General features: G+C 32.2%; 1 protein-coding gene across 1 annotated transcript; it reads left to right on the top strand.

The window, feature by feature from the left end:
* The first annotated feature begins 12,286 nt into the window (after positions 1 to 12,286).
* LOC139489936 (small proline-rich protein 3-like) lies at positions 12,287 to 12,757 on the top strand. Its single transcript, XM_071276783.1, has one exon. It carries the CDS (start codon positions 12,287 to 12,289, stop codon positions 12,755 to 12,757), a length of 471 nt encoding a protein of 156 aa, XP_071132884.1.
* Positions 12,758 to 13,686: the final 929 nt, after the last annotated feature.

Genomic DNA, 13,686 nt, shown 5'->3' with positions numbered 1-13,686 from the left:
CGTTTTTGATTTTTTCTTTTACTTTTGCTATTTTTTTTTTCATATGTGTTGATAGTTATCAAAGATACCAGGCTTATAATTTAATACACCAAACGCGCGTTTCGTCTACATAATACTCAGCTGTAAATTTTTATGTTCTGGTTTAGGTTGTTTTATGTAATGTATCCGTTTTTATTCTGTAGTTAGTCACCACTTCAGTTTTATCATGTATATCTATTATATTGTCATTTTATAAAAAATTACTGTTTGCAAAAGTATGAATTATTCTAAATAATAAGAATGTTTTTTATCCCAGGCAGAAAATCCTAGCCATATTAGACATAACTTTTTGAAACCTTTGGTCCTCAATGCTCTTTAACTTTGTACTTGTTATGGCTTTCGAACTTTTTTCATCTGAGCGTCACTGGTTTGTCTTGTGTGGACGAAACGCGCATCTGGTAAATAAGATTTTAAACCTGGTACTTTTTGTTAGCTATTATTCGTGTGTTCTTCTGTCCTATATGTTCTCCCATTAATTTTTATAGTTGTCCTGTCATGTAATGTTGTCATTTTAATGTTATATTGATCATTGCAATAAAAGCCGGAGATTTGGCATGCCACAAACCAGGTTCAACTCGCCATTTTGTTTTTAAATGTCCTGTACTAAGTCAGGAAAATGGCTTTTGTAATATTATAGTTCGTTTCTGTCTTTGTTACATTTTAATGTTGTGTTTCTGTTGTATCGAAGTTCTCTTATATTTAATATGTTTCCCTCAGTTTTAGTTTGTAACCCGGATTTGTTTTTTCTCAATCGATTTATGATTTATGAATTTTGAATTGAACAGTGGTATACTTCTGTTGCCTTTATTCATCAGTGACGCTTAGATCAAAATAGCTATTTAGCCAAACAAGTACAAAGTTGAAGAGCATTGAGGTCTCAAAATTCCATAACATTAAGTCAGGGTAAGTTAATCCGAGTATGGTGGTCTATGCCCGGGATAAGAAAATCCTTCGTATTTCGAATAATTCATCTTGGTATGAAGCAGAACAGAAATTTCCTTTCAATTCATTTATCATACAACACTCCTAAACTTTCAGGGATTTAAAAAAATCATTTACTTTATATTCCCTGTAAAACATATGTATGCAAACGTATTAATGTAATAACTATCCACATGATCTTGCTATCAATTTAGTTTCAAAACGCGTTTTTTTCATAAATGTGTTTAGAAGTTTTCAAATCAAAAGAAGAATAACAAGGTTTGCTACAGGAGCTGAAAGTCTTTCACGAATAATCGTCTCAGAATAGAATAGATTTAAAATGTTTTTGCTTAAAATAGTTGATCCTTTAAAATTAGAGAATAAATAAACACCATCCCCACAGGAAAAATTGATAAAAAAAAAATATGCATGTTACCATTTTTAATAAGTAGTCAATAAAAGATCGAATATTGCCCATTTTACAACTTAAGTTTCATAGTTGTATATAACTACATCGACGTACATATAATTTTGTTTATTTGATATATTTATTTAAATATTTCAACCAAATAATCACGTACATATGTTACACAAAACACAACATAGAACACTAAAGACTACATAACTAGAAATAACGAGAATTACCATTGCAAGCAATAGCGAATGTCACACAAGTCCACCCATTGCCACCAAGCGGCATCCATATTGAATTCCGGTAGTCAAATAGGTAACTCTACATATGACAGTTAACATATTTTGAAGTTTCATAAAGTTGGGAGCATTTTGATATTTTTTAATCTTTATGCTATTTCCATGGTAACGGTAAAAATTCAAGAATTTCCAGGACAGATACTACAATCTCAGATAACGGACAACATAGCATTAAAGTTTTACTGGGTTTGATTTACCATATTCATTGAGACAATGCTTATCCAAAGTTTTCCCTATAGGCTTCAATGTTAAACGTTTACTAGGTTTCCAAGGTAATGACGGCAATTTCAAAGGTGGATTGAGACAACAAGTAACATTTCCACAAAGTTTCATTATAATTTGGAACACTTTTTGATTTTTCACATTTTTGCTGTTTCCATGGTAGTGGCAGCCTTTTTTAAATTCCAAAGCCAAGTGCATAACTTCACATGGTTGTTAACATTATGGTATAGATCATTAAAATTGGTCCATTCACTTACAAGAACTAAGCTGGACAAAAATGAGTGGAATAAGAAAGAAAAATAGTACAATATTAATATATCAACCCAACTCGTTTGAGGGTGACATAATTATACCAAATCTTCAGTCTTTGGGTACAAAAACTTACTATTTCGATCTATTATTGCATTATAAAAAATGTATATAAAAACTAAATGAACAGGCTGCGTCAATGATATCATGTCTAAAGTGGAGCGCTATCGTCTATGAAAAATATTTCAATCAAAATAATTCCCATGTTTCACTTTTACGAATTTTTTTAATATCAACGCAATTTTAAACGCATTTTACATTCATGTGACTCTGTGCAATTTATTGATAATATTTCAAAATAGGAACATGGGACGACGCTTAAAACAATGTGAAAGGTTAATGAATTGCCGATATAACATTTACTATCTTTTTTAAAGGGTACTCCCATACAAATGTCAGATTAAATACCATCATCTCTTGGTATATGTTTACCTTTAATGCAATAGACCTAATTTCAATCACCTGAATTAATTAATCACATTGAGCTTGTCTTCTAAAAAATCTTAAATCAAATGAAAGCACATTAACTATTTGGATATTTTATACCGTTTATACATATCAAAATTGCTTTTATAAAAGTATTTGTAACATTTTGTGCGGAAATAGAGAACAATACAGACCTACTGACAGGAGTGACCACTACAGTAAATGCTTTTCTAAGTCGGGAATATTATACAGAACAGATCGTTAACCAGAAACTGGTCGCTCCTATTGTATACCTCGCTATTCTCCTATTGATAGGGCCGCCTGGAAATATCTCGATTCTCATCATATATAGAAATTACAACAAAAACGTATACAGAAAAATTATTTGGATCATTGCCGTAGTAGATTTGTTGTTTTGTTTGATCGGTGTTCCCTTCAATCTTGGTCGGCTATTTAACTACTACAATTTCAAATCATTGAGAGCATGTCAGATTGTAGCAGGCTTGCTGGATTCTGGAATAATGACATCTACACATCTACTGGTTTTGTTAACAGTTCATAGATACCGACAAGTGTGTTATCCTCTCCGCAGACAGATCACTACACAAAACGTGACGTACTTCATTGCTGCATGTTTTGCTATAGGATTTGCTTCGGGAATACCCCAGATTGCAGTACTACAACCATTAGGTGAAACCGAGTTTGGCAATGGGGTCACTGGTTATACCTGTACCGTTGCGTGGAAGGATTCCCCACCATGTTGGAAAAATGTGCCATTGTTTCTAAATGAAGTTGCAATAAAGGATGTGGACGAAACAAAACTATCTTGGACAAAATTTGCATTTTTAAAAATTGTTCAGAGATCATATTTGATCAACCATGTTGCAAATGCATTCATTTATTACAGATTTGATAATCATTTCCGTTCACGACTTAATAGTTGTTTCTTTACTAGTGCACAGTGCATGAAGACTGATAACAACAACGAACAAACAAACAATGTCACCGGTATCTAGTTTGGAAAGGGAAATGTGTATATAAAGGACGACGAATAAAAATTATATAAGTGATTTTTTAATATGATTTTTTTTTAATCTGCTTACCATATCTGATCACCTGATATCACCCTCAGCTTTTGGTTGGCAATTACCAATGACCAATGACACAAAAATTAGCAGCTAAAGGTTGCTATGCGGCCTTCAACAATGAAAAAAAACCCATACCACATAGTCAGTTATAAAATGCCCAAAAATCAAAAATGTAAATCAATTCAAACGAGAAAACTAACGGGCAAAATAATGTTAAAACTAAAAACAAATCTGTTACACAGCAAAAAAACGACAACCACTGAAAAACAATCCCCTGACTTGAGTCAGGTACATACATACAGAGTGTGACGGGTTTAAACATATTAGTTGAATCCAAAACCTCTCCAAACCTGGGACAGTTGTCTAACAGTACAATATAAGAACGAACTATAAAAACACATTTATATATATATTAGGTTTACCGTTTAAATGGTTTTACACTAGTAATTTTCGGGCCCTTTATAGCTTGCTGTTCGTTGTGAGCATAGGCTCCGCTTTGAAACCGTACCTTGACCTATAACGGTTTACTTCTATAAATTGTGATTTGGATGGAGAGTTGTTTCATTGGCACTCATACCAAATCTTTCTATATCTATTAACTCATCACAAAGATAGTACACATATTTATACATTAAAAAAAAACACATGGACGTGATGTGGTTCTTGTACATCTCAGAAACAAAAAGATCAGCCATCAACAATGAGAGAAAAAAACATACCTTATAAAAAGAAATACAATGCCCGAGATGAAAAATGATGAAGATTCCAATCTAGAAAACTAAAGGCCAGATTTATTTAACTCTTTTAGAAGACAATTCAAGTCATTAAATAAATCTTGAATCGCATGAATTCCAAAAGGAGCGAAACATTGTGCTTCGACAAGGTTAGCATCTCTTGCTAGATATGCTTGCATCATCCGATATGTGAATCTGCATCTTGTCAAAATGGTGCTCGCATTTTGATTTAAAAAAAAAACTAAGATCTTTATAATTAACCAAGAATATCAATGATTAAATCAAATATCTTCACCAGTGTTCTAGTATTTTATTTTGTATGCTGTATATACACTCGTTTCACAATTTCCATCCTTCTTAATTCATCAAACATACAAAACATTAATCAATGATTTAAATTCAAAACTGTTGTTCGATCGTTTTGAATTTCTGTACAACATGGGTGCACTTATTTCTATTAGTCCTTCTTTTTATCGTCTACTCGTGTTATCTGTCTGTTATTGTCTACCTATTATGCCTTTCAATTTCATCATTGTTCGCTACGGTATATACGATAAACGTCACATGAGTGTATTTTAATTGTTATTCTTAAGATCGTATTTGTCAGTTAATATTTACGTCTAATAAAGGACAACATTATTGATGCATGTGTTCTTGTCTAATGTCCGTGCGACCAAAATAGTATACTAGTAGTCTATGTCCTGTAATATGGGTGTAAGTCCCTTGTGGATACTTTCAAGCTGTACCTTTTGTTACATTTTTATACATTTCCCCCATCAAATCGTTTTTAACAGTTGCAGTGTTATTAACTTCTCATTAGTTAATTGTATTACGTTACATATTTTTATGTATACCCTTAAACAAATTCGACTAACTTACATTTTACCATCATCTCAAAGGAGAATACAGAAGCTGCAAGATATTAAAAACACATAAAGTGAGTAAAAGGGTGGTATATGCCATTTTAGATGTCATAAAATGGAAGAGTTAAATGATTAGTATAATAAGAACTATAAACAACTGAATTGACTGGCTATAAAACAGGTTTGACCTTCTTCGGAAATATACCAAACTATATTCCCGAGAAACCAGTAAAATCATACATAAAGTTGTTTTGTCCCTGTATTTTATCAATCTTTACAAAAAGAATTAGAAAAAATACAAGAAATTAAAAAAAAAAAACAATTACTACATATAACGTAATGTAATCGAAATTGTATTGAGGCTTACAATAATCAACCGAGAGAGTTAGTTAAGTGTAAAACATTTCAAAAAGGAAAAGCAACGGTCTAATCTATATAAGAAACGAGTTACGAAAACACTTATGAACCACATCATCAAACAATTATCACTGAACAACAGGTTTATGACTGGGATGAAATGTTTTAACAGGAATCAACCTTCACCCTAGCCTGACATTATAGTGTAACATCATAACATAGATAGACACACTATAAAATATCAATTAAATTGGCTTAACTCAATCAAAGAGATTTATTAACAAAAAAAGTAAACATCTCAAAAGGAAGTTAAACCTTGTACAAAATGGCTTTAAATAGAATATCGTACACTGGTGGATTTAAATACGATAATTTTGTTGTTAGAAAGACGAAAATATTTTTTACAGAATAAATATATTTTTGTTTGACTGTTTAATTCCAGGAGCATTTGTATTATTTGGCATTTTCCGCTGAAAATTGTGTGTGTCATTTGTCTGTCACTTGTGTAAATTTATTTTTATTATAAGACATGCTATTTACATTTTGATGCATTTGTAATAAATAAAGGCAACAGTAGTAAAGCGCTGTTCGAAATTCGTAAATCGATTGAGAAAAAAAACAAAATCCGAGTTACATACTAAATCTGAGGGAAACACATCATATATAAGATAATTATAACACAACAACGGCCATTTTCCTGACTTGGTATAGGACATTTTAATAAAAAAAAAATTGTGGGTTGAACCTGGTTTTGTGACTAGCCAACCCTATCACTTTTATGGGAATGTTAAATATAACATCAAATTAACAACATTACATGACAGGACTACAATACAAATAAATGGGAGAACATATAGGACAGAGAAACTCACAAAAATGGCTTTCAAACGTCATTAGGTCGATTGTATACACAGAAAAAAGTCCCATAAAAAATCTAACTTGAGGAAAACTAAAAACAAACCAGAAATATCAATAAAAATTGATACAAAATTATAATTTGACTGCTTTTTTTTCAACAGAATGTTTTGATTCTTGATATTTTAGCCGTCGTTTGAGTATAACAAACAACTCTAAATGTGTTTTCATATCTTTTATCAAGCTACAACCTAGATTTCATAATTAATTGGTTTAGCATTTATTAGACTTTTCAGCATGTCAAGGTAAAGAATCTAAAATGAATAAAACTAATTAAGCATATACTATTCTTGTTGTGGTTTAAATATTCTTTTAACAAGGTAGATGCTGAACAAATATAATTTACATATATAAACAATACCAAATATTCATATTATTGTTTCAAAATGATCACAAAGCCATAAATTTGCCATTTCTCTAATGAAAAATGCAACAACAAAAATAAATACTAATAACACTTCGGTTTAGTACATTTCATGAGCAGAAGGTTATATAACATCGTCAAATACGAACTAATAACATAATCAAAGTATTATACTCTACATGAATTTTTAAGAAAATCAACCAAAAACCAAAGACTAGATTTTGCAGAGTTATTTCCCTTTCAAATGTTAATTTCCATAAGAAATTAAAAATGCTGATTTTGAGTTTTCCTCAAGTTAGATTTTATGGGACTTTTTTCTGGGTATATTTGGGGCTTAAAACTATAGAGTAGAACTAAAAGATTTTCTATAGCAATTAGTTTGAGAAGATTTTCTATAGCAATTAGTTTGAGGTTCAAACTTTGTTTGACTGGACTAAAACTAATCTATCTGAAACCATTTTCAGCTTTTCTGTTTCTTTTTTCCTTGACATAAGATTAATATCGTTATATTTTAACCGCAAATTATTTTGTACGGACTACATTTCATCTCCTAATGTTAAGATTCTTTTTCTTGGTGGAGACGCTCCGTCAGCTTCTTATTTAATGAATGTTACTTTCTTCGGTTGGTTTTGTAAGCGTGTGATGCATCGACACGATAGATATCAATGACATATCCTTTTTTGTTTCTATTAGATAAATATACAGCATAGTGTTCGATATTACAATTATGTAAAATATTTAACCTTTATCACAAATAAAAAAAAAGTAAAATAACAAAAAATACGGAACTCCATTTATTGTGGTAGTATGATAAAAAAAAATGGCATAATTGCCTTCAACTTTTTACTGTGAAACATGTAGTTGTTTATAAAGAATTATTAAGGGAATTACCCTTCAAATATGATATCTACTTAATATACTTGATAAATGTTGTTAATAAACTACTAAGTATTGTTGTTTTATCCCTGCATATACAATCTATCAACTTATTAACTGCAATCTGGTGGTCGATGGTTTCCCCAAAATTTTACATTTGGATATAGATCTGAGATGTGTTTTAAATCCATAGTGAGAAAAAAAATATTTCAATTGCTTATACAACTTCCGTTTGATAAAACGTCGCATGTGTTACCGGCTGCATAAATATCAAAATTCTAATATATTTCTATATTTCTATTCTCTTACTTTTGACCTGTATTGTTCGTTTGATTAACAAGGAGAGTTCGGAAATTTGTAAGCCATTAATTAATCCATTAGTATAGAATCAGAGGATTAGCGCAAATATTTAACAAAAGGAGCCTATTTTGTCACCTACATGATTGTATATTGTAAGTGAATTGTGCATACCGGAAACACTCGAGAACACAATACTTAATATTTTAATCGGTGTGAATTAGATTGAAACAATAAGGAAGTTCACTAACTGAACTGATTGTCCTTACAATTTTTTTTTAACAAAGTTGTTAAAATGAAAATTAGGAGAAAATGTCAAGGGTCAATAATAAATTATGCGTCAAGAAGGGAAGGCGATACAAAAGAGGAACGAAAGATATCAGAAGGACAGTCATAAATCGAATAAAAAAAACCTGACAACGCCATGGCTAAAAATGAAAAAGACAAACAGACAAACAATAGTACACATCACACAACATAGAAAACTAAAGAATAAGTAACACGGACCCTTACCAAAAAATAGGGCTGATCTCAGGTGCTCTGGAAGGGTAAGCAGATGTTGCTCCACATGTGGCACCCGTCGTGTTGAACATATCCGATATCATTTGAGAAACGGTTATTCCATAACATACAAGCGCATAACAATAAAAAATAAGAAAAAAAACCAAATGCCCGCAAAGCGTTTGAATGAGTTAATTCAGGAATGCGAATTTCTTTTAGTGGCATACGGATGAGAAGACCTCAACAGTTCGAAGTGAGCCGACTCGACGTCATTCATGAATGACTAGTGGTGTATTGCCATTTGGAAAAACTGTTTCAGTCATGTTACAAGTCAAACATAGGATTCGTTAAAGTTTGCTTCATGCCATTCATCATGTTCAAACTTTAGGTCACTTTATTGTTATTGTCTTTCTGGCCTTTCAATTTTTACATTACATGGTATTCAATTTTATGAAACAAGAAAATATTGTCTGTCTGAATGTTATAGAAAAAGATTATGCTTTACATTCTTTCATAGACACTCTCTAGTCCATACCAACATCTGATTTGAAGTTGAGAGTTGAAATATCTAAGATCATCAGCAAATGTTTTCAAATTTCTGTGTTTTCACTTAATGCGTTCTCAACTAAAATTTCAAATTCTCATGTACAGTTTTTGTGATACATTGCGTGAAATAACTAGGAAATAGCATATGTCAATGAAAAGATGCTAATTTTGAATAATTTGTCAAAGTATTTCTCAATTTTTTAATTGCTTTCATATTTTGTATAAGGTAGCATCTTTTTATAGTACATATGCTGTCTGTTGATTTTATATGCTTCCAGCATTAAAATTTGATGTAGATGCTGTTGTTAAAATAATAATGTACTGGAGCATCTTACTTTTACTAGGATGCTAGTTTTGCTGGCATCCCGAAAAAGCTGGATGCTGGCATCCAAAGCTGTAGGAGTGCAGACATCGCAAAATATCCGAATGCAGTAATCCTACAAGTTCTGTTTGATATACTGTTGGCCGAATTTCTATAGATGTACTCCAATGCATAATTTTGTGTAATGCAAAAAATAAAACAACAACAAAAATCCGTTTGTTGTTTTCCTCCCAACACTTTATCTAATGACGTCAGGGATATTATGACGCAAGAGGTGTTTTACCATCATGCGTAGAGATTCATGCAGAGACAGTAAACATGATAAGAAATCAAATCTCAAGAATCACTTATACCGATGTAAATATTTTTTGAAAAGTAATTAAAACAGGTAACCCTTTTAATATTCTATTATTTATTAGTTTTTCTTATGTTTGATACTGAAAGCGCTTGCACTATTTTTCTACGCTAATTGCGGCAAATCCCACCCGCATGACTTCATGTAAAAAGAATGTTTAAAATCGTCGAAATGGACGCAAGGGAAGTGCGCAAGGGGAAGGACGAAATACACTTCTTTGGCCAGTATGCCGCAATTTATTATCATTTTGATATAACAGAAACATATACGCAATAGAACGCTACTCATACAGGTAAGACAAAGTAGATTTGCTTATATTTTACATGCACTTCGTAGTCCGAGATTTCTCAGATTTAGCCATTCGGGCATTCATAAGGAATATCCTACTCAACTCGACAACTGTATGTCTGTAATGGTTTCATATATATATTATCAGATGTCGAATTTTTCTATAGGAGACGATTTGACTTGTGCCTGTCCGAGATTACTCTGACGTCCTACGCTCATGGGCCTACATGTAGTCTAGCAAAACAGCTGTTTGAAGTCCGAGCAATATCGGACGCATTTCAGTGACTTGATACGCCAGCCGGATAATATAATTCTGATTACTTCCAGAGGGAAAATAACAGGCTTAAATGGTTAGGCAACAATGATTAATGTCAGTCGCCAGATTCTCCCATGTCGTCGGGGAGGGATGCACTTCGATCCGTTTGTGGTAGCCAATGGTTATTCCAGAACTTTCTATAAATGGGATTGGGGGGGGGGGCACTGACTGCCATAACAAAGGGACCCGCTAAAGTCATCTTTTAGTGTTTACCTGTATAATAAACCAAATTTTTTTCTCACGAAAAAGGAGGGGGCTGGATCCGCCTATGGTAGCCGTCACTAGCGATGAGCCTCCAAGACAGACATAATTTAATATGAGAGTTTTTACCTTTTTTTTACATCGAGTCTATGAAAGAGAAATTATGACTGTAACAGTGCTTAGTGACAAATTACCAAAAAACTTGAAGGAAGACTATTTTATATTAGGGTAGGTATAGAAATAGGAAATACACATATATATTTTTTATTTTGCCTTATGGAAATATATATGTACTTTTTCATGAAGTTATGAATAGTTTTGACAAAAATATGATCGACATAAACCCCATCGAGACGATTAACCACCATCAATATGGCCATGGCCAGTAAAAATATTGGGTCCGCAAAATTAATTTGTTTACCCCATGACAACCTATAAGAAAACCATTAAAATGCATCACTGGTAAGAGTCGACGATTCATCCAAACAGCACCAGATCATTTGTGATTCCAGCTGATTTCAGATTACTAGCAATACATGATAATAGAAAGTTTGAAAGTTCCAGTTCGTGTAACTGATTTGATTAAATGATTAACAAATATTGAAATATTAAAATACAGAAAAAAGATACAAGTTTAATAATGATTGTAATAAAGAAAATGTAAGTTTTGTTAATAAAATGAAAGGCTCAAGTACTAGAATATCCTGACATGATGTACTGACTCATTGGAAGATGTATACAGCAAGTCCAGAGATACTGACAATATCCAGTACGTACAGATCATAGACACTGTGCACTAGTATCAACAATAGATTATTTGTAAATATTGCATTGTGGTACACGTTTTATTGTATACAGGCAATTGCGGGAAACAAATCTCCTTAATTTATACATTGGATTCCAATGGGGTTTCTCATCGACACAAAACAAAAATTATTATGCAGGTTTAAATATAGCGCACCTCATATTTAGCATTTTGATAAAGGTACAGTCACCAATCCGTTTTGTAGAGTGTTTGTCCTGGATGACTTAGTTAATCAGACATTCCCAAGGTTGATGGTCATTGGGCAAATTCATTTGATTGATAAAATGCCATACAAAATGACCAGCATTTTTTAAAAATTTTGTCCAGTTGATTTCTGAAAGCCTTGGGAACTACTAAACTTGATATGATTTCAGCTGGCAATTGCATTAAGCTTATTTAAAAAAAATTTTTATAAACGTTCGAAACATGAGCATATCAGATTTGAAAATTATAGTCCTGATGTCATCATATATAAGTGTATTGTCTCGAGACCACAATAGTCAATAACATGTATACATCATGTCTTACATAATGGTAATCAAATTCAGAAAAATAACATTATAATTGGCTAATTATTGGAAAATTACCAGTAGTTCATTGACATAGTTTTATAAATATCAAATTGTTGACATCAGCATTCACATGGTCAACTAGCACTTTACAATTCAGACTCAGTTTGTTGGTCAAGTATACATTTCACACTCTTACCTATGATGTCACATTCTCAATATGCATTAAACTGGAAATGTACTAGGTGTTATATTGGTGGATTAATACTAAAATCCAATTGATTAGGAAGCAGCATTTAAATTCGTATGTCATAATGAAAAATGGTACATGTCTGCAAGGTTGTGATACCAGAATCCTTATATTTTGGGAAGCCAGCATCCGGATATTTTGGTATATCAGCATCCAGATATATTGAGATGCCAGCATCCAGATATTTTGGTATGTCAGCATCCAGATATATTGAGATGCCAGCATCTCGATATTTTGGGATGCCAGCATCCATATATTTTGGGATGCCAGCATCCGGATATTTTGGGATGCCAGCATCCAGATATATTCAGATGCCAGCATCCCGATATTTTGGGATGCCAGCATCCGGATATTTTGGGATGCCAGCATCCGGATATTTTGGGATGCCAACATCCAGATATATTGAGATGCCAGCATCCCGATATTTTGGGATGCCAGCATCCGGATATTTTGGGATGCCAGCATCCGGATATTTTGGGATGCCAGCATCCGGACATTTTGAGATGCCAGCATCCAGATATGTTGGGATGTCAGTTTCCTGATATGTTGGGATGCCAGAATCTATAAATAATTGTAAGCCAGCATCCAAACGTTGAGGTATTCAATATGAAATTAAAAGAATTACATCAGCATCTATCAAAGGTGAAGATGCAATTTTAATCTTTTTCTTCATTATCCGCAGACACTTTTTTGAAATATGCTATGTACAGAAATAAGAAGTGCTTTTTATACAAAACAATTTCACAACTACAAAAGTTATTAATATAATCGAGAGAGCATCCATAATCTTTAAGACCCAATAAAATTCACTATGTAGCATCTACTATTCATAGAAATAAATGAATCAGTATGATTTTTGGTAAAATGAGCATATGTTGATACTTAAACAAATGCAATATAGTAGAAATATTCCGAATATGGAACATGGCCGTAACATTTTCTCTGGACATTGAAAAATTAAGTAGAATACAACATAATTTTACCTAAAAAATTCAAAAATTGTCAAAAAATTCTCTTTAAGCATATGAGAATTACAAAGAGTAAAGAGAGTACAGATAAACCTGTGCTGATGGAAAAATATAAAGGCCTAGCATCCACAAGATTTATAAAAGTATATTGCTTAAGTGTTGCAGAAAAGACGAAATCTTGTATAATATTGATTCTGACAACATTTTATTTTGTTTCTGCAAAAGGTGTAAAAATGAAGGTTTTGAAATATTTGAAAAAAGTAAAATAACAAAAAAAAATAGAACTCCAATGAAAGTTTACTGCAAAAAGTCCATCAGCAATTGGCAAAATCAAAATCAAAAGATCAAACACGTTAAACGAATGGAAAACAACTGTCATAATTTCCACTAGGTACAGGCATTTTCTTATGTAGAAAATTGTGATTAAACATTATGTTATAGATAGCTAAGCCTTTTACTTGTATGACAGTCGCATACAATTACATTATATCTACAACAATGTG

This window comes from Mytilus edulis, chromosome 9 (genome assembly GCF_963676685.1).
Source record: "Mytilus edulis chromosome 9, xbMytEdul2.2, whole genome shotgun sequence".
Taxonomy (NCBI): domain Eukaryota; kingdom Metazoa; phylum Mollusca; class Bivalvia; order Mytilida; family Mytilidae; genus Mytilus; species Mytilus edulis.
The sequence above is the reverse complement of the archived record's forward strand: the minus strand, read 5'-3'. Positions and strand labels throughout refer to the sequence as shown.

Bases quoted from the DNA above. Each gene is read 5' to 3' on its own strand.
- LOC139489936 (XM_071276783.1), top strand. From the start codon at position 12,287: ATGGTACATGTCTGCAAGGTTGTGATACCAGAATCCTTATATTTTGGG.